We start from the raw sequence: 20,021 nt of genomic DNA, 5'->3' as shown, positions 1-20,021 counted from the left end.
ATGGGATGTTTGTGCTAACACCTGGTCCAGAGGAGGGCCTGGGATGCCCGTACCCTCGGTTTCTGTGGTGCAGGCTGTGAGGCAGCAGCGATGCTCTGGGTGGCTCCCCAGCCCTTCCTGCCCTCTCGGCCATCAGAAGGGAGCCCTAGCCAGGTTCTGAGTGAGCCCTGGTGCCCACTGTGCCCCTGCAGCCTTCCTGTGCTCCAGTGACTCCACATACCAGCCATGTGTAGCAGCTTGTGAGCCCCCAGAGACCTGCCAGGATGGGGTCCTGGGCCCCCTGGACCCAGAGCAGTGCCAGGTGCTGGGCGAGGGCTGCGTCTGCGCAGAGGGCACCATTTTGCACCGCCTCCACTCGGCACTCTGCATCCCGGAGGACAAGTGTGGTGGGTCCTTCCTTCCCGTGCCCGGGGCTCTCCCCACGGTTGCCCTCAGCCTGGGTCCCTTGTGCCCCCTATGCTCAGGTCTATATGCTGTCCCTTTGGGTTTGTCTTGTGAATGGGCACTGCTCCCGAGAGGGTCTAGTGTGGCTTGGGAGAGTCGGGGTCTTTCCTCCGCCCCCTCCTCAGTCTCCTGCCCACCTTGCCACCCCTGCAGCCTGCACTGACAGTGCAGGAGTGCCACGAGCCTTGGGGGAGACCTGGAACAGCTCGCTCAGTGGCTGCTGCCAGCACCAGTGCCAAGCCCCGGACACCGTGGTTCCTGTGGACCTGGACTGCCCAGGACCCCGCCCTGAGAGCTGCCCACGCTTTGGGGAGGTGGCCCTGTTGCAGCCCACCGAGGACCCCTGCTGCCTGGGGGCTGTTTGTGGTGAGTTATTTCACAACCCTGAACTCAGCTATGGCCACCAGCCCTGTCCACTGGCTTCATGGGTGGGACAAGGCTTGGAGATCAAAGCGTCTTGTGGGGTGTGGATGTGTGTGTGTGTGTGGGGGGAGTTGTTGGGAACTCTGGTCGGGGCAGCAGGGACTGTGGATTATACATTATTTAGTCCCCCAGAAACAGAAACAGCCCAGGTAGATGCCTTGAGTCTTGGTGTGTTTGGAAGATGACAAGTTTGGGCGTTGGGTCAGTTCTAGCAGAGGGTGTCCTCTGCCAGCTCAGGCCATAGTTCCCGGTCTCCTCTCAACATCTGTGGGCCCGGGACTACATGGCGCTCTTCCCATGTCTTCCCCTGGGGTCTCCGTGCAGGAGCTCTGGGTGCAGAGATGCGCTTTGGCCTTGCTCTTCTGTCTCAGTGATGGGCCCATCCCTCCTTCTCTGCTTCCTTCTCTCTTGTCTTCTTTTGTACAAGGAAGGGTAATGCAGGCGACACCCCAGGGAAGCTCCCTTACATCCCATTAGAGCCATGGACTGAGTAAGGGGGTTCCTCCCCGCTCATCCCCTTATAACTGATTGATCACATCGGATCACCTCATTATACAACTGCTAATCCACATCGTCACCTAACTGGCAAACCACTGAACGTCATGGCCCAGCTGAATTGACACTTATTTGGGGGATCACAAGTCATTCTGTGGGAGTAAAGGTTAAAGAGGTGGATGCTGGGTGGACTCTTATTGCACCGCCTTGTAGCCGAGTGACCTCTGCCCAGACATCGAGTAGCCTCCAAGTCTAAGCGGACTCACTTGGAACTTGAGGTCAATAATAAACTCACTCCCATCTAGTCTTTTCCGGCTCACAGGGAACCTGTGGGGCAGGGTAGAACACCCCTCATGGGCTTCTGAGTCGGTAACTCCTTACAGAAGTATATAGCAAGTCTCATCTTTCTCCCTCAGAGTAACTGGTGTTTTCGAACTTCTGACCTTGCAGTTAGCAGCCAAGCAAGTAACCCCACGCCACCAGGGCTCCTAGGGATAATAATTGGACCTACATTTGGGGTTGTAGGAATTTTCTAGGTTAACAGTGATTTAAGATGGTGCCTGGCACACCTCTGGGAAGATGAGCTCTTTTTGTTCTGGTCTCTCTGGGACCCCCTGTGTACCCTTCTTGGAGTTGGGGCCTGGAGGAGTAAAGGGAGCCAGGTGTCCAGCAGTGCTGCAGGCCCCGGGCCATGCTGGGCCCCAGGTGACAAGCCCCATGGTCCCTGGGCCAGTGTGTAACCAGACTCTGTGTGAGGGCCTTGCCCCGACCTGCCGCCCAGGCCACCGGCTCCTCACCCACTTCCAAGAGGACTCCTGCTGCCCCAGCTATAGCTGTGGTGAGATGCATGAGGGGGGGGGAAGGGTGATTCGGGGGAGGATGCCATCTGGGTCGGGGGCAGTCGGGGCCTACGGTGGGTGAGGGAGGCTGGTTCTGCAGACTGGGCTGTGGAGAGATCAGGGCAGAGCTGGGCAAGGTCAAGGCATGGCCAGGTCAGCTTTGCTTCCAGCTCTGAAATTCTGACTCCCCCTTCAGAATGTGACCCAGGCCAGTGTGAGGCGGAACTGGTCCCCAGCTGCCGCCAGGACCAGATCTTGATTGGCGGCCGCCTTGGGGACTCCTGCTGCACCTCCTACTTCTGTGGTGGGTAGACCCAGCCCACAGCCAGCCCCTTCCTCACCGCTGCATCCTTAGGCTGCTGGAGGACAGGGGGTGGGGGGTTGTCTCCAGGTGGGGTGGGCACCTGACTACTGGTGAGATGGCTGTCCAGAAAGATGCATAAGAGGACGAGGGAAGGGAGCCCTCTGTGTGCCCTTAGATGAGCAAGCAAGAGGAGACGGATGCTTGGTGGAGATGAGGGCTGACTTCCAGATTCTGAGTTCAGGGTTGGTTACAGAAGACCACAAAACACTGCCACTTGTGTAGCTCCTGTCGCACGAGGGCCATTGACCATGACCCACCCCCACCCACCCCCGGCTCCCTACCAAGCCCTCCACGAGGGGGACGGTTTGTGACAGTCATGCGCCCTCTTTCCCCACAGCCTGTGGTGACTGTCCAGACCCGATCCCCGAGTGTCAGGAGGGGGAGGCCCTCACAGTGGCCAGGAACACCACGGAGTTGTGCTGTCCACTCTACCAGTGTGGTGAGTGGAGGCTCCCGCTGACCTTGCAGGAAGGGGCTCTGTGGGTTTCGTCGGCCCACTGAACCCCGCTGCAAAACCCGTACTCCCAAGGCCAGTGGCAGCTCAGTAGGAGGGAGGGGGAGCCCCCAGTGCCGAGCTCTGGGCATGTTGAACTCAGGCCCCGTGAGGGTGCTGGGCCAGGCCAGGGGAGTCGGATGGTGGCGGGTCGGGGCAAAGGCACAAAGGGCTCTGAAGCTCCATAGAGAGATTCACCATCTGTCTGTCCAGTTGTGAGGATTGTGCTTTTCTGTATATTGAATCCACACTGAAGGCCTTTTATATTACTTTTATAGGACACTGAGAACTTAAACATGATCTAGGCAGGGTTAGGAACCTAAGTTAGTCTACCTACCTCCTTCCCCGATTCTAACTCATAGTGACTGTGTAGGACAGAGTAGAACTTCCCTACAGGTTTCAGTCTTTATGGAAGTGGTCAGCTGCATCTTTCTCCTATAGAGAGGCTGATGAGTTAGAACCTCCAAACTTTAAGTTCTCAGTCCACTGCTGACCCAGGCTGCTTAAGTAATGCTAATGGGAAAAATGAATGCAATGGATAGATGTCAACAGGTCACAAAGGACCAATAAGTATCTTCATAATCAATGGAGGAAAGGTTAAAGGTTGTGGAGAAGCTGCCTTGCTTGGATCCACAATCAGTGCTCATGGAAGCAAGTCAAGAGATCAAAAGACGAGTTGCCTTGGGCACATCTGCTGCCTAAGACCTCTTTAGGATCTTGGAAACCAAGGACGAGAGACTCCCTTGGAGATCTGCGTGCCTCCTGGCTCTAGCAGCTCCTCAGCTCAGGGATGCACTGTGCACCTGATTCTTCTTTCTTGTTCATCATCAGCCTCCACTTTCTGTGCTGGCTTCTCCTCCTTTTGCCTCTGGCAAGATAAAGGAAGATGTAGGACACATGCCAGGGAAACCCACCTCACCTCGGCTCGGGGTTGGGCCCTGAGTGAGGGTGTGGCATCCCACTCGAAACCCCTTATGACTTGATTGGCTTATCACATCAGATCACTATGGGGAATGACTGCATCATTCATTCCACAACTGCCAAACCTCTGGGCATCCTGGACCAGCCCATTGTCATGCAGAGTGTGGGGAGACACAATCCAATCCATGACAAGGCACCTTTTAGAAAGTAGGAAAGCGCTACCTTTCTTACCTCCTGGAGATTCCATCGCTAACACTTAGTGCGTATTTTGTTGAATCATCCATACGCCTCATGTACACGAGAGGGGTTCCAAAGGTGCCTGAGAAAATCCCTTTGTCTTTTAATGCTCTTTCCCCTTGGACTTTTTGATGCCTCCTGATACATGTATATCTGTGGGCCTGGGTCTCTTAGCACAATCAGATCACACTGTACATGCTGTCTTTTAACCTGCTGTGCTTAGTTAATGATCTCCACCTTCCCATGCTAACGAATCTTCAACTCCTCTAGTGCGCAGTCCCTATCTGGCCCGGTTTGTTCCACCTAGGGTCCAATTTAGAACCACACATCTCAACTGTGTCTCTTAAATCTTTTCTGACTCAGCACAGATCCTAATTGTACAATCTGGACTGTGGCCCTATAGAACCCATACCCTGGTCATCCCCCCTAGCCCCCCCCCCCAGATTTGCCCGGTTCCCTCTGGGAGGCGCTGCTGGTGCAGTTCCTTCATCCTCTCTGCTGACTCTAAAGTGGAAGTCAGGCTGAGTGGATCCCAAGTCCAGTTGACGTATCTGGCGAGACAGTCCATGAGCTTCATCTATCCTCCTCCCATCCGGGGATGCATGCTGTCCAGCTGAGCCCCACAGCATCTAGGGCAGTGGTTCTCAAACTTCCTAATGCCGCGACCCTTTAATACAGTTCCTCATGTTGTGGTGACCCCCCAACCATAAATTTATTTTTGTTGCTACCTCATCACTGTAATTTTGCTACTGCTATGAAGTGGGTGGCCCCTGTGAAAGGATCTTTCAACCCCCAAAGGGGTCACGACCCACAGGTTGAGAAGTGCTGTTAACTAAGTGAAAAGCTAGAAGTTCTGACACACCCAGAGGTCCCTTGGAAGACTGCCTTCCCCAGCTCAGCCAGGGAAAAGCCTCAGGAGCACAGTTGCCCTCTGACCCCCCAGGTCACCGTGAGTCTGAGCCACTGCTTCCGTTTCGGAAAGCCAAGAGCTGCTCACCCTAGTTGCAGCTCTGAGGGGTCTCAGGCTGACACGACTCCTGCTTCCCTGCCTCCCAGTGTGTGAGAGCTTCCGGTGCCCCCAAGTGCAGTGTGGCCTGGGCACGGCCCTGGTGGAGGTGTGGAGCCCAGAACGGTGCTGCCCGTACAAGTCTTGTGGTAAGTCCCCGGACAGGGACGCTGCCCCCCACAAAGGCTGGGGATCTGTGCTGCGCCCCTGAGGGAGGGGGGACAGAGAGGAAACAGCACTCCCCCTCCACTGTCAAACTTCCTCAAAACCAAGCCCTTCCTGAGTCACCTGAGGGAAAGCAGCGCATTCCCTCCCTGTCCCGTGTTTCCCCCTGAGTCCGTTTCTTCCGAGGGGGAAAGAGGGACAAGGGGAGTTGTTTTTTGAATCCAAAATCAGCTCTTCTTTAAGAAACTCTTTATTACGATTGTCTGATGGCAAATGGCTTTTGCGAAAAGGCACCCCAAGCCCTTTTGCGAAGCAGTCACTGTCGCCGCTGCAGGCCCGTGCGTGCCAGAGGAGCGCGTGTCCGTGTTAAAGAGCGAGCAGCTGGACACTGCGTGGTCTTTTCTGGTCCTTACTAGGACTCAGGCTTCAGGAAGGCAGGGTTTCAGCTGCTTTGTTCATCGCTCTGTCTTCAGAGCCTAGGACCAAGCTGGCTCTGTCGTAGACACTAAAAAACACACGCTCCCAGGAAGAGTGACTCAGAAGAGGGGTCTGCAGCCACCCTTGCTCTGAGCTCCCTTGAAGCTAGCGCTGATGTGTCCCATATGCCAGAGAGCCGTGCCTCGGCTATTGCCTGTGCACACTGGAACACGGGCCCTGCCCCTGTAGACTTAGAATGGCATCGCGGAGCTTGCTGGAACCGATTCTGGGGAGATGCCGTTGGTGAGGCGTCTCAGTCTCGCCATGTTTACTTGGGGAAGCCCCGCACCTATCCCAGAAGGGCCATGCAGGGATCCGTCCTCGATGGGGAAAGGAGGCCTGTGACAGGCCTGTCTGCCTGCATGACCTCGCCCCACATCCAGGTGGGGGGGCTTGCTGCTGAATGCTCCTCCCTGCTCCCATCAGCCAGCCTGCCTGCCAGGGGAGCTGCAGTTCCCACTCAGGGATGGTGTGAAGCTGAGAGCTTGGCTTCTTCCCCCTCCTTTGCCCCAGGAGAGGGTGAGGACCGTGCCAGCCTCACTGCAGGTGCCTTGAGGGAGGTCCAGGGAACTGGGCATTGCTGCTAAAGTGGACCTGGGCCCCCTTGTCTTTCAGAGTGTGACTGCGACACGATCCCACTGCCCCAGTGCCATCTGGTACGGAGCCCCTGCCCCCCCACCTCCTTTTCTGTGTGTCCCCTCCCCTGGGGAACCCTTTTTCCTTAACCTGGGCACAGAGCCCCGGATCGCAGGTTGGCACTCCTGTTCCACGGGTCACCACTGACTCTCTGAGCACCATGGCCTCGTCTACATGCCCATGCCCCCCACTTGTGGTGAGGACCAAGTCCTGTGAGGATGATGATGGTAATGTAACCATGACAACAGTGCTGAAGAAAGGGAAGATGACTGGGAACCGGTGCTTGCTGAGAGCTGACCACCCGCCAAGACTTTGTGTGCCCCATCCATTAATTCCCCGCCCTCACTCCCCCCCACACCCGACCACCCCACGAGGTCGCTTCTAGGACTCCTTCAATTATATTGACAAGGATGCTCAGGTTGAGATCACGAGACTCGTAAACCACAGACCCAAGGTTTGAAGCTAGGAACTCTGACTCCAGAGACCTTGCCCTTAGCCACCAGGCCACATGGCCACCGTGGTTGTTGCTGGGTGCCACTGAGGCCATCCACAGGGTAGCGCAGCCAGCCCGTGAGGTTCCCTAGGCAGTCCTTGGTATGAAGCAGATCAGCACGTCTTTCTCTCGTGCCGCAGCTGGTAGGATTGAACCGTGGCCCCGTTGGCTAGCTGCTAAGCACTAAAGTGAAAATACTTGAAGAAAGGCAAAGTGATGCTTAGGTACCTTTCTGGCTAATACAGACTGCCCTCCCCCCTCCCCCATACAATATGCATTTCTTCTCCCTTTGCCCCCTTCCCCCTATAACTGTTAAGAGGGGAAAGAGGTGTGAGCCAAGTGGGGGTGGGGCCCACACCATGCCCTCTTGCTGGTGGGGCCAGCGGGCTCAGGATGAAGGAAGAGGCTGAAGGCCCTAGGAGGGGACATTGGGGGTGCCCTTGTGGCGAGACTGAGGGGCCACGGGACGCATGTTCTTCATTGCCCCCACCCTTGGCAGGCAAGTGACTGAGCTTGCAGGATACCAAGGGCCCCCAGGTTTGCCAGCCCACCCCCCTTCTGCCCACCATGAGGTGGTGACTGGTGTAGGCAGAGGCCGGGGGAGGGGGGCAGGGGGGCAGACTGCCCCTGCGGGCGGGGTCAGCAGGCCTCCCCAGCAGGTGCTGACCACTCCACCCTGCCAGTGGGAGAAGTCCCAGCTGGACGAGACGTTCATGCGCAGCGTGGAGAACGTGTGCGGCTGCGCCAAGTATGAGTGCGGTGAGCGGGGTCGGCGGCTCAAAGGCAGCCCTGCGGGCGGGCGGGAGTGGTGGCCGGGCCCTCGGTGACCGGTGACTGTGACCGCCCCTGCACGCGTGCCCAGTGAAGGCCCCAGTGTGTCTGAGCCGCGAGCTGGGGGTGATGCAGCCGGGCCAGACCGTGGTGGAGCTCTCGGCCGACGGTGTGTGCCACACCTCCCGCTGCACCGACGCGCTTGACCTTCTCACCGGCTTCTACCAGATCAACACCACCTCCGTGCTGTGTGCCGTCCACTGTGAGGCGGTAGGGGCCCTCGCACCCCCACCCCCACCCCTAGTAGCCCCTACCCCAACTCCTAGGAGCCTCCGCCCCCCCACCCCACCCCCAGTGAAGTCTGGGAGTGGGCATCAGGGAACCTCAGAGATCTGGGTAGAAAGTTCAGGAAAAGGAGAGATTTCAGACCTGGAAAGAGAGCTCATGTTTACTAAGCACCGACTGGCCCCTTGGCCCCGTTCCTCCCTTTTCCAGTGTGGCTTTGTGAGCTGCTACCAGGCGCGGAGCAGTGCGAGAGGCCCCGGCTGTGGTCCAGTGAATATAAGTTGAGGTTTCCTTCCCCCTGGGCAGACGAGGAATCTGGGGCTCAGAGAAGCTCTGTCTCTTACTGAAAGTCTCACAGGAGCTGGGACTCGGCTGGAGGGCTGTCTGGACTCAAAGCCAGCGGGCGCCCTGAGTCCCTCAGGGGTGGAAATGCTGGGTGCTCCTGGGACTGACTGCAGCATCACCAGGGGGCCTGGGGAGGCATGAAGGACATGGTGCCTGCCTGAGATGGAAGGTGGCTGAGCAGGGGGGGTCTCCCCAGCTGTCTACAGGGCACCCCTCTCAGGGCGCTGAGACAAGAAACAGTGGAAGAGACTGGGAAGTGGAGAGGCAGGTGGGTTCATAGCTGAGCACCATCTCATCATCTCCTCCCCCCCACCCCATCCCGCAGAACCAGGAGTACGAGCACCCACGGGACCTGGCGACCTGCTGTGGCTCCTGCAGGAACGTGTCCTGCTTCTTCACCTTCCCCAATGGCACTACCTCCCTGTTCTTGGTAAGCAGCCTCCCATCGCTTCGCACCTGGGAAAGTGTCCCAGGAGGGAAATGGAGGCTCCACGGGGCGAGGGACATCTAGAACCAGAGCTGGGAACAGATGGACTCCGGACAGTGCCAGGCCCTCCTGGTTCGCTCAGGTCAGCTGTGGGGATTCTCACCCTCCTCTGCTCTGCAGCCTGGCGTGTCCTGGATCGCCGACTGTGCCCGCCACCACTGCAGTAATACACCCTTGGGTGCCGTCCTTGTCCGTTCGCCCATCAGCTGCCCACCGCTCAACGAGACTGAGTGTGCCAAGGTCAGCGCCTTCTGCCTAGAGGAGGGGTGCAGAGGGGGTTCCCTGGAGCCCACGTCTCATTGCCACCTGCAGCCCCAACCCACACAGCTGTCATGTTTGCACTGACCACATCACACCCCAGACCTCACACGTCACCTGGTCACACACACAAGCTCATGCCGACGCTCCACACACACGCTCCACACAGGCACACCGGCACACGCAGAGGTCTCAGCCTGGTGTATGACTGGCCTGCAGGGGCCCAGCACTGGAGATCGAGCTGCCCGAGTGGCCACACCTCAGGGAAGAGGTCCTCCTGGAGGGCTTGGCCTCGGCGTTGACTTCTTCCAAAGTTCCTGAGCTTCAGATTGGGCATTGGTCAGTTTCTGACTCTGACCCAGAGAACAAATACACACACACACACACACACAGACTCAGTCCCACACGCGCTTGTGTGCAAAGACTGTCATGCCATTATTTGACCTGTTTCATTCATTTGGGAAGGAGGGTGGTGAGGGGTGATGGTCCCCATTTTAGAGTGGAGTAAACTAAGTGTGGAGGAAAGGGGTGACTCATCCAGAGCCTGTGGCAGTGGGGCAGGCAGTGCAGGAACAGGCCGAGCCACGTAGCGAAGAAGGAAGCTCCTGACCCAGTCATGAGGTGAGGCCCCTCTGGGCTTCCCATGGCTGCCTGGGGCCCATCTTCCTTCTGGCTGGGGACTGACAGACAGCAAGATGGAGTCTCCTCCCTGGGACATCACAGGAGCACAAGCATCAAGACCCTTGGACCCTTTGTGTCTGTTTGCTGGGATCTTGGCACCCACCCCTCTGTTCTTCTCCTAGGTCGGGGGCTCAGTGGTGCCGTCATTGGAAGGGTGCTGCCGGACATGTAAGGACACGTGTTTGAAGCCAGGGCTGGGGGCATGGTGGGGATGAGGCTTGGTGAGGGCGGGCCAGCTTCCTGGCACAGCATCTCCAATTGTGGCTCTTCAGGGGTGATCCTGCTACCAGACTCAGACATGGGTCAAACACATAGGCAGACAGGGGCCACGCTCTTGTCTCTGTCCCAACACAAGACCCTGCTTCCTGTTGGAGACAGGGCAGTGGGATAAGGAGGTCAGTCACTCACCAGATACCCCATGGGAAGCCCCTCCTGTGGTCAGGAGCCCTGCTCTTGCCTTGTGAGGGGCAGGGTGGGTGTAGAGGGCGTTCCAGCCTGTTGGTACCTGTGGAGTCCAAGTGTAAGAGGCCTGAGACTGCCTGACACCCAGGCTCCCAGGTCCCTGTAACCCGAACACCTGCAGCCCCGAGCACATACACAGGTCCAGGGCAACTGTGAGACCTTTCCCCAAAGCTCTCTAGAGCCCTCCATGCCCCTCCGGGACCCTTTTATGTCCTGCCACACCCTCCAGGAAAGTTGATCTCTGACCCACAGGCCTTATGCTCCCTGAATTCCTCCTGTGTGACCTATGACCCATGTCCCCTCTCCCCAGGTTCCCCGGGGACTCTGTTTCCCGTGGTCCCCGTTAGCCCTGCCCATCCTCCACGGGTTAGTGCCCACTGCCACCCAGGTACTCCTCTCAGAAGCCCATGCATGGGTCTGGAGGTGGGCAGCTGCATTGCTATTTCCAACAGTGTTCCTTCTGCGAGGTGGGGGCATGGCAGGGGCAGACGGGACTCCCATTCCCTGCCTCTGGTGAAGGCAGTCGGTCAGCCATCCACCACCCATGCACGCTGAGTAGGAGCTGCCTCCCGGCCTTGCATGTGTCTGCTTCCGCAGCACCCTTTTCCCTGGCTGCCACCTCTCTGGTCACTCAGCCTGTCACAGTGCAGGGCGCAGAGGGTGCCACCTGGGAGTATAGAGGAGGCCGCAGCAGTGATGGCTCTGACCAGGAGTTCTCCTGCCCGGCTTTGTGGTGAGGCTCAGGGCCCAGAAGAAACGGTTCAATGCCATTCCAAGTGGGCACTTGGGCATACAGAGGCCACACAGCTGGCAGGTTTTTTTTGAACACCAGCCCCGAGCGAGGCACAGGTGTAGGTTTGTAGGCACAGCAGTGACACGACGGATGGAGACCCTGGTCCTCGTGAGCCGACTTCTGAGTAGACCAAACAAGTACAACATATATGTGGATGCGTCAAGCTTGGGGAGCCTGAAGCATATGCAATTTGGGGGTACCCTGATTAAGGGAAAGAACATATTACAAATCCAAGTATAGGTGTGAATGTGGGTATTTCTTTGGATTGAAGAAAGAAATGACAACCCGTTGAGGAAGAAACATGGGTGTGCTTTCTAGAAGGGCCCTAAGCTTCATGCATCTGCTCCCAGGCAACCCTCTGCTGGCCTGGTGAGCACACTGGATAAAGTAAAGCTTGGGGTCCGAAGAGGAGGGAGCAGTGAGTGGAGACAGGAGAGAGTTGGCATTTTTCAAGAGGGGGGACCAGGAGAGGCCTCACAGAGGAGACCTTGGAGCAAAGAGCTGGGGGGAGTGGGTTTGAGGTCACAGTGATGGACAGAGGACACAGCAGACACATGCATGCCAAGGTGGTGCCAGCCATTCATATGCTCAGCTGCCAACCCTCAGGCTGGAGATCTGCATCCATCGGGGGTGCCTCGGATAAGAGATCCGGTGATCTCTTTCAGAAAGATCGGCTGCAGGAAACGCTGGCACCCATGAGCGGCCACCGCTCGGAGTCAGCTCTGGGGCAGGTGGTGACAGCTCTGGGTGAGAGCAGAACCCATGGACCCAATTGATAGATAGGGACACAGAGAACCTGCTATGGACAAACGGTGCCCTGGGCACTGGGATTTCCCACTCCTTTGGGGAACTGACAAGCTCCTCATTCTAGAGGCATGCTCAGAGTAGGACCTCTGAAGCTCAGGGCCGAGGACATGGCCAGACTCAACAACAGGGCTTAGAGACAGGTGTTAGAGCTGGGGTGAGTGGCAGGCTGCCCCTGTCCCCAAACCCGCCTCTGCTCTGGCACTGAGACCTTGAGGTCAGCTCCAGCTGCCACCCCAGGTGTCTTCAGCCTCACCCGCTCCCAATGCTGCCTTGGACTCCCGTCTTGCGGGGTGCGTGGGTTCAAGGCTTTCCCTTGATGAGGTGGGGCACTCACGCATCGGCACTAATGCTGGAAGAGGGTCCTCCAACATGGCACTAACTGCCCCAGTCTAGCCGGTCCTGCTTCTCCCAGGGGACACAGCTGGACCATGGCCCCCTCACCCTCCCTGTGCCCCCAGGTAAGGAAGATGGGCGCTCCTGCAAGAAGGTGACCATCCGCATGACCATCCGCAAGAACGATTGCCGGAGCAACACCCCTGTGCGTGGCACCCTTGTCACGGTGGGGGCCGGGGCTGGGGAGGGGGCCACAGCTGTACTGCAGGGTGCTGGGGGGGGGCAGGGGTGCTTTTCAGGCTGCTTCACTGGCCCGCCCACCCCCAGGTGAACCTAGTGTCCTGCGACGGGAGGTGCCCATCTGCCAGCATCTACAACTACAACATCAACACCTACGCCCGCTTCTGCAAGTGCTGCCGTGAGGTGGGCCTGCAGCGGCGCTCCGTGAAGCTCTTCTGTGCCACCAACTCCACCTGGGTGCCTTACACCGTGCAGGAGCCCACCGACTGCGCCTGCCAGTGGTCCTGAGGCCTGCGGGCCAGGCCGGGCTGGACCATCTCTGTCACTTCTGCTCCAGCTGGCCCAGTCTGTGTGTGTTTGCAGTGGAGGGGTGGGGCGGGGACGAGAGGGTGGTGGAGAGCCGATGTGCACTGAGCATGGGCTGATGGGCAGAGGCACACAGAGCACCCAGAAAGGGCCACACCTGCCCTTCCTGAGTCCTTCTCTGTCCCGTCCCCCCACACATACACATATACACACACCGCTGAGGGTTCAGGACCTCAACTCCACACCTGGCTCGAGGTCGGAATATGTCTGTGGGGTGGGCTGTTAGCATTTGGTGGAGGAGGCAAAAGCTTCCAAGAGCTGATGGGGTCAGACCCCCAGACAACAAAGTGCAGGGTCAGGACACAGAGCCCCTTCTCTTCCTTGGTCTTTCTGACGGTGGAAGGAGGGGGTGCTTTAATGGCAACACCCAGACCTGTGTACACATGCCCAGAAGGATTTCCCAGAAGTCAGCGGGTGGGGTTCCTGGGCCCAGGTCTGTGAGGTCAGCCTGGGGTCTATTGCTTCTTTACAGAGACTGAGTGGCCTTGGTCACCTGAAAGCCTCCTGTAGCCCCCTGCAGCTGGGGAGATTTTGTTATTGACATGGAAATTTCGGCCAGGATTTAGAGGAGCAATATTACCTCTCCCCAGAAAGCCTGTCTCCTAGCGGCAGGGTGGGGTGGGGTGGCTGACTCCTGTGATGGAGGAGTAACCCCCCTTGAGTGTCCGGTAAGATTCATCTCCTGGGTTAGTGGGTAAACCCACCTTAATGAGGGCACTAGAGGCTTAATGGGTACCTTCGCCTCCCAGTGGCCTTGTAAATTGCTTTCCGTCCAAGGTCACAGCAGGGCAGCCCCTGAAGGGCGAGCCAGGCTCTCTGCTCCATGGACAGTTAAGCAAGAGAGCAGAGCGTGTGTTGATGGCAACTGAGCCTTGTCTCTGAACTAATGTCTTCCCTAAGGTCAGGGCCAGAGCCCCCTCTGCATGCCTCACCATGACCTTCTGTATCTCTGGACACCCTCCCTGCCCCCCCCCCTTGGCATGTGGCCTAGGTTGTCCCCAGGCTCTTGCCCTGTTCTGTGGGTCTGGAGGTCTGTGGAAGCCCTTGAACCTCTGGGGGTGAGGGAGCAGTGCCAGGATGGTCCCCCAGGCTCTGTGCCCCTCTCCCGGTGTCCTGTCTATGCATGCAATAAACCACAGGCCTCTTAGCACCTCTGCCAGTGTCGAGTTTGCTTTGACCGTCATGCCAGCTGTGGAGAGAAGACTTCATATGATGACCCTGGTGGGGATCCTGTGCCCAGCATCACAGCCCACATGGTTCAGCGAAGGCCCCCGCATTGGGATTGGACCGGTGGGGACCTGCTGAGTGGTGCACCCAAGTGAAGGGTCCAAGGAGTGCCTCCCACTCATTGGGTCTGACCTGTATGCCCCTCACGCAGGATGTGGGTGGGACAGGCCCTGAGAGCAGATTACTTGCTGACCTCCCAATGTGACTGTGTCCATGTCCCTTTTCCCTGATGAAAACATCTTTCTGCAGTCTCCATTTAGAAGGGTATCCCAGGCTCTCAGATAGTCAGTGGTGGCAGTCATGTCAGTGGACAGTAAATACTGTCAGCAATGTTGGGGTTGTTTGGGACTGGGGGGAAGGTTCTTTCAGACCCACTGGCACACCTAATGGGATGACAGGAGCTGCTCTCCCAGGTCACCCCTAGGTGGGGTGGGGTGAGTCTGAGCTGGTGCTTAAGGAACAAGAGCACCGGTTCCGCTGGAGAACATTCTTTTGAGGTGACAATCTGGGAGTTACTATAGGTTTCACCTCACCGTTCAGCCTCTTCCCTTGCTGCTAGTGTGACACACAGCCCCACACCAGGACTGCCATCTTCTGATGAGAAGGGGGTTTTACAGCCTTCTATGCGGCGCACGCTACATCAGCAGTGGGTCGAAGAAGAAAACAGAATAGAAGTTACACAATATTTTGACCCCCGTGGTCATGGAACATTGGCACGGTGAAGTTGTGAGTTGCCTGAAGCCAAACTTCCTGCTATGTAAAGGAGGCCAACTCACAGCTGTAACCCTGGAGGGCAGAGTAAAACTGCGCCCCCGCGTTTCCGAGACCGTCAGTCTTTACAGAAGTGGACTGCCACAGCTTTCTTCTGCTGAGCCGCTGGTGAATTTGAACTGCTGACCTTGAGGTTTGCAACCCAGCACTTGACCCATTACTCACTACCAAGGCTCCAAGCCATACTTCAAGGTGCATTTGTATTCTTAAATGCATACTCCGTGCCCTTCATGTCCCATTGATAGGGCCAAAGAAGGGGTAGGACAAAGCTTCCAGATGTCAGTGCCAACTCCTAGTGACCGCACAGGACAAGGTACAACTGCCCCCTGTGAGCTTCTGAGACTGGCACTGCTAATGGTAGTAGAAACCCCCATCTTCGAATTGCAGATCTAGCAGATGGAAGCCCAACACACACCCACTGCACCACTGGGGCTCCCCTGTCTGGTGACCAGTGAGCTGTAAGGAAGCGTCTCGTTAGCCATAACCCACTCCCTCTATCACCCAGAAGTAGTTTTCACAGAAAATTTTGAATCCTACGCTCAGCAGAGCATGACTTTCTGTATACCTTTAAAGAGAATGGATGTGAAATCTGGCTTCTATTTTACAGCACGAGGCGGTCCCTCAGGCACTGCTAGAATCCCAGTGTTCCTGGCTGGACATCCTCCCGCTCTCCTCCATGCCCATCCATTCATGCCAGGTCTGAGAAGGCAGCTTCTGATCAGCTGCTGTGGAGACAGACAGAGGCACAGGGCCTCCCATCAAACCGGCCAGCCCTGGCCTCCACTTCTTTCTGTGGTCTCCATTTAGAAGGGTGTTGTCAGGCTCTCGGACACCTGCTTCCCGATTCAGCCTCTTTCTGTTCTCGTTGTTAGTTCTCAGTCATAGCAACCTCCATCGAGTTTTTCTTGGCTGTAATCTTAGCAGAAGGAGGGATGGCGGTGAAGCACTGAACTACTAACTGAGAGGTGGGTGGTCTGAACCCTCCCAGTGACTTTAGCCCAATCCAACCTACCCAGAGGGTCTGGGGGGACAAATAGCAGGTGATTTGCTTCCATGAAGAGAATAACTGAGAAAACCAGGTGGGGCCGCTCTACTCTGCCATATGGCGATGCTGTGAGTTGAACTTGACAGCACCACATACAACAAATCTTCATGGAAGTGGATTGCCAGCCTTTCTTTCATGGTACCCCTGGGTGGGTTTCAGCTATCAACCTTCAGCTTAATCAACCAAGAAAGCAGCCTCACTGCCTGGAGTTGATTCTGACTTACAGAGGACCTATGTGGGGTTTCTGAGACTGAAAATCTTTACCGGAGCAGACAGCCTCAGCTTTCTTCCATGGGTGGATTTGAACCACCAACCAACACCTAAGCCTTAGCACCACCAATGCGAATAGGGGAATGCAAACCATCACTATCTCTTAGGACCCACTTTGGGTGACCTAGTCCTCTCTTACTCCATGGGCTCCAATCCCTCACCAACCCCACCCCCGCCATCTACCCCCAGGTGGCTATAGTTCCTGACGAGTACACCCCGTGGCTGGAATCCCGGTGTTGTTGGCTGTTCATCTTCCACCTCACCTCCATTCCCACTCAGGCATCTCCTCCTCTGTGCTCTTCCTGAAAGCCAGCCTCACACCAACCCTTTGGCTCAAATGGCCAATCCCATCCCCTCCCCCCCTGCTGAAAGCTATGGCACTGGAAAGAGAGGTTAACAAGGAAGATGCAAACTACCAATCAACAGGAGACCCTGCTCTGCACTTCAGAGAAGACAGGACAAGGTGAGGATTTGAAACATTAACCAGTATTTCCCAGTTTCCTTCCCCCAAAGCCAATACCAATAGCATTAATCTGAATACTCGTTGGGACAATTTTGGATGCATTGATTTAAGTGAAAAATACATACACCCTTGGACCAACCTATCCGATGTGTAAGCATCTGTGGTAGATTGAACACACACACACACACACACGTCCATGTCTGAATCCCTGGAACATGTGAATATATTACCTTACATGGTTAAAGGGATTTGGCTTTAATGTGACTAAATTAAGAGTCTGAGATGGGGAGATTACCCTGGATGACCCGGTGTGCCCAATGCAACCTCCAGGTCTTCATAAGAGGGAAGTGTTGTGGGGATGGGGGGGGGGTGCTTGGAGTTAGAGAAAGGAGTTGTGAGGATGGAGGATGGGTTTGGAGTGGTGCTCTTTGAAGATGCAGGAAGACACCAGGAGCCAACGAATGCAGGAGGCCTCCCTCGAAGCAGCTGGGAAAGGTAAGGGACACAGGAACGCAGCCTTACTGCTCTCTTGAGTAATCCAGTGAAACTCAAGTCAGACTCCTCACTTCTAAAACTATTGGGCGGCAGGTGGGGAGGTTTGGGGTGGGGGTGGGGCGGACGGACCCACACAACAACTGGGCTAAGTGGGCGAGTGTTTGGTAATTGGTTAGAGCAGCTACAGGAAAGCCATGACGTATCATAATAAATGATTCTTTTCACCAAGCATGTGCCAGGATGTTGACTGCAGACAAGAGGCATTGGTACCAACTTTAAGTTATCAGGAGGCAAAGGCTAAATTGCCTGGTACAGTCGTATTATTGACATCAGGAAGCCAAAACATGGTGGTCTCTTCCAGACATGTTCAATGAATAAAAGATGTTGTGGGTGAGATCCCACAGAATGACCCACCTCCCCAATGTGCTTGTGTGAAACACACACACACACACACACACACACTTCTATGTAGGTCTCATTTCCTAGAAAGACCTTCAGGACTATGGGGGCCCTTCCTGGTGTCAGGCCAGCTGGCTGGGTGGTGGGTTTGGCCCTGGTTAGCTTGCTGGGTCCTAAAGGTCCCCAAGGCTGATCCTGTGAGGAGGAGGAGGATGACCTGGACTGCCAGCACCGACGCAGGCACCAAGAGCCATCTGGAGCACCTGCCTGTCACCTCTGCCTCCTCCCCTCTCTCCATACATGACTTAAAGCTGCAGGGAGCATGACGGTTCCCTTCACAGCAGAGATAAGGAAACCAGGCTGGCCACTCAGAGACCTGGTGGCCTAGCAGGGCGGTGGCCCGGCCTGCAGTCCCCTGTGACGTATTTGCAAACACGAGGGGTTTTGAGCCCCAGAACCATCCCATTCTCCCCGGTGCAGGCTCAAGTTCCCGCCCTGATTTTCTAGGCTTAATCCTCTTCCTGTGGAAATCAATAAGGACATTGTGATGGAATGATTCACGTTCAAGGTCAGGCCGGAGCAAATTGGAGGCGACATGCTGATTTCACTGCCCTCACTGAGAGGGGAGCCCATCCACTCATGGGCCCTTAACTCTTTCCTCACCACTCACATCTTCGCTGTGAACACCCACACTGCCCCCGTCATAGCCGCTAGTCCCAGGTCCCATGGCCGTGTCCCTCCTGTGAGGCCCTTCCTTCTACATGTCCCCCGGGCTCTGACCACACAAGGGCTTGGGGCCCCACAGACTTGCCATGGTGGTCTGAGGAGGTCGGAGGGCAACGACAGCTCCTCGCAGGGCGCTTGCATTAGAAGGGTGAACATGACTGCCGGCATACACGCTCACTGGCCACATTCTGTCCCAGGTTTGCCCTCTCCATCCCTCCTTGCTAAGGAGCCCTGGTGGTGCAGCGGGTTCATCGCTGAGCTGAAAGAGTTGGCTGCTGAAACCCACCACTTGCTCCACAGGAGGAAGATGAGGCTGTTTGCCCCTATCAACAATTTACCGGCTCAGAACCCCTATCGGCAGTTGTCCTCTGCTCCACATGGTCACCGGGAGGCAGACTCAACCCAAGGCGAGTGATTTCCTGCATCCCAGGCCCCTCTTTCCTGGGCTGTCCCATGTGGCTAAGAGGAAGAGAAGAAGGACCAACATTTTCTCTCTTTTATGGAGAACAAGCCAGCCATTCTCTGTGAGTCAAACCTGATAGACGTGGATCTCTCTTTCCCATCAAAAGCCCTGGGTGGCTAGACCCTGGTGATCACAATTATGCAGGGACCTTGACAGGCTCCTTCTATCTTGAGGTTCTGCCTTCTTTGGGAAGTCAGCAACACCTGCATCAATCCATCTCTAGGAGGCAGGCAGAGAGCATGCACCAGAAAGTATCACTGGGAGCCTCCACTCACATTCCCAAGGGCCATAGCTAGGTGCAAAGGAGGATGGGAAGTGTAGTCCAGCTGGGTGCCAGCTGATTGCCTGGTGGCACTCTCTTGGCGGTAACCTACAGTTAATGACAGCCAAGGAAAGAGGAGAGGAAAGTGTGAGGTGGAGGAAGGATTTCTGTTTCTGATGGCTTGGGGAAGACAGTGTTTGAGCCTATGCCCTGGATGGAGCTAGCACAGAGCAGAGGTTTTCTGTGGAGGGAGATTGGTAGTGTCAGAGGTCTCGGGCACAAACAGCAATAGCGTGGCTGACGCCCCCTCTGGCTGGGTAGGCCCTGTGCTGGATCCTATTTCTCCTGAGTCCCCAGCCCCGAAGGCTGAAGGTGAGGAGCCAGGGCAGCAAAGAGTTAAAGGGTGCATGGTGGGCAGAGGTGAGGAGCCAGGTGCCCCTGCCATACTGTGGGGGTGCCGGTTAATCTGCTGCAGCAGGCAGGGGGCCTGCACGGCTGTCTCTCAAGTTGGGGCTGCAGCCCCTCGCCCCACCCCGCTGCTTGCACAGAGGCTCCGGCAGCACAGGGGCTGGAGGGGGAGGTGGACAGGCAATGTGGGCTCACTGTCTGCACCAGCTTAGCCACCACATGTCATGAAGATCCCCCAGGCCTCTGGTTTCTACTTCTGCCCGCACCCCGAGTCCTACTTGTCCGGGGGCCCCATCTGCCAGTCTGAGTCCATGAGAGGAGACCAGGGAGGGGAGACCGCCTGGCCCGCCATTCATTCATTTATTCACCCACACTTGCATTCAGAACAGAAGAGGAAGCTAAGCAATTTGTGATCGCTGGAGCACTCGGGAGATGAGCCCACACCTGTGTAACTCACATGTCTTCTTGAGCAGGAGGGGGCGTGAAGTGGATGCCAGGTGCCTGGTAGCTCATGCACCAGCCCCTTCATCGGGGAAGCTTAAGGGACTCTGGAAAGAGGATTCGAGTCTCTTGGGGTCAGTTACAGGTTGTAGGACCTTGGCACATTTCAATCCTCACCCCCCATTGTGAGGAAGGCACAGCAGGCTCTGCACCCAGCGCTGGCAGGAGGG

At 56.6% G+C, this 20,021-nt stretch overlaps 1 protein-coding gene across 1 annotated transcript in view; it reads left to right on the top strand.

Moving 5' to 3' along the window:
* OTOG (otogelin) overlaps positions 1 to 12,743 on the top strand; it is a 78,061-nt gene extending 65,318 nt beyond the window's left edge. Inside the window, exons 43-56 of the mRNA XM_075547705.1 lie at positions 192 to 386; positions 598 to 810; positions 2,096 to 2,200; positions 2,398 to 2,505; positions 2,903 to 3,004; positions 5,273 to 5,371; positions 6,480 to 6,520; positions 7,677 to 7,752; positions 7,856 to 8,034; positions 8,720 to 8,824; positions 9,002 to 9,121; positions 9,943 to 9,988; positions 12,341 to 12,420; positions 12,543 to 12,743. Coding sequence (XP_075403820.1) covers positions 192 to 386; positions 598 to 810; positions 2,096 to 2,200; positions 2,398 to 2,505; positions 2,903 to 3,004; positions 5,273 to 5,371; positions 6,480 to 6,520; positions 7,677 to 7,752; positions 7,856 to 8,034; positions 8,720 to 8,824; positions 9,002 to 9,121; positions 9,943 to 9,988; positions 12,341 to 12,420; positions 12,543 to 12,743 — 1,670 coding nt within the window. The remainder of the gene's footprint in view (positions 1 to 191; positions 387 to 597; positions 811 to 2,095; positions 2,201 to 2,397; positions 2,506 to 2,902; positions 3,005 to 5,272; positions 5,372 to 6,479; positions 6,521 to 7,676; positions 7,753 to 7,855; positions 8,035 to 8,719; positions 8,825 to 9,001; positions 9,122 to 9,942; positions 9,989 to 12,340; positions 12,421 to 12,542) is intronic.
* Positions 12,744 to 20,021: the final 7,278 nt, after the last annotated feature.

This window comes from Tenrec ecaudatus, chromosome 4 (genome assembly GCF_050624435.1).
Source record: "Tenrec ecaudatus isolate mTenEca1 chromosome 4, mTenEca1.hap1, whole genome shotgun sequence".
NCBI classification, from domain to species: domain Eukaryota; kingdom Metazoa; phylum Chordata; class Mammalia; order Afrosoricida; family Tenrecidae; genus Tenrec; species Tenrec ecaudatus.
This window is presented reverse-complemented; position numbering and strand designations above follow the sequence as displayed.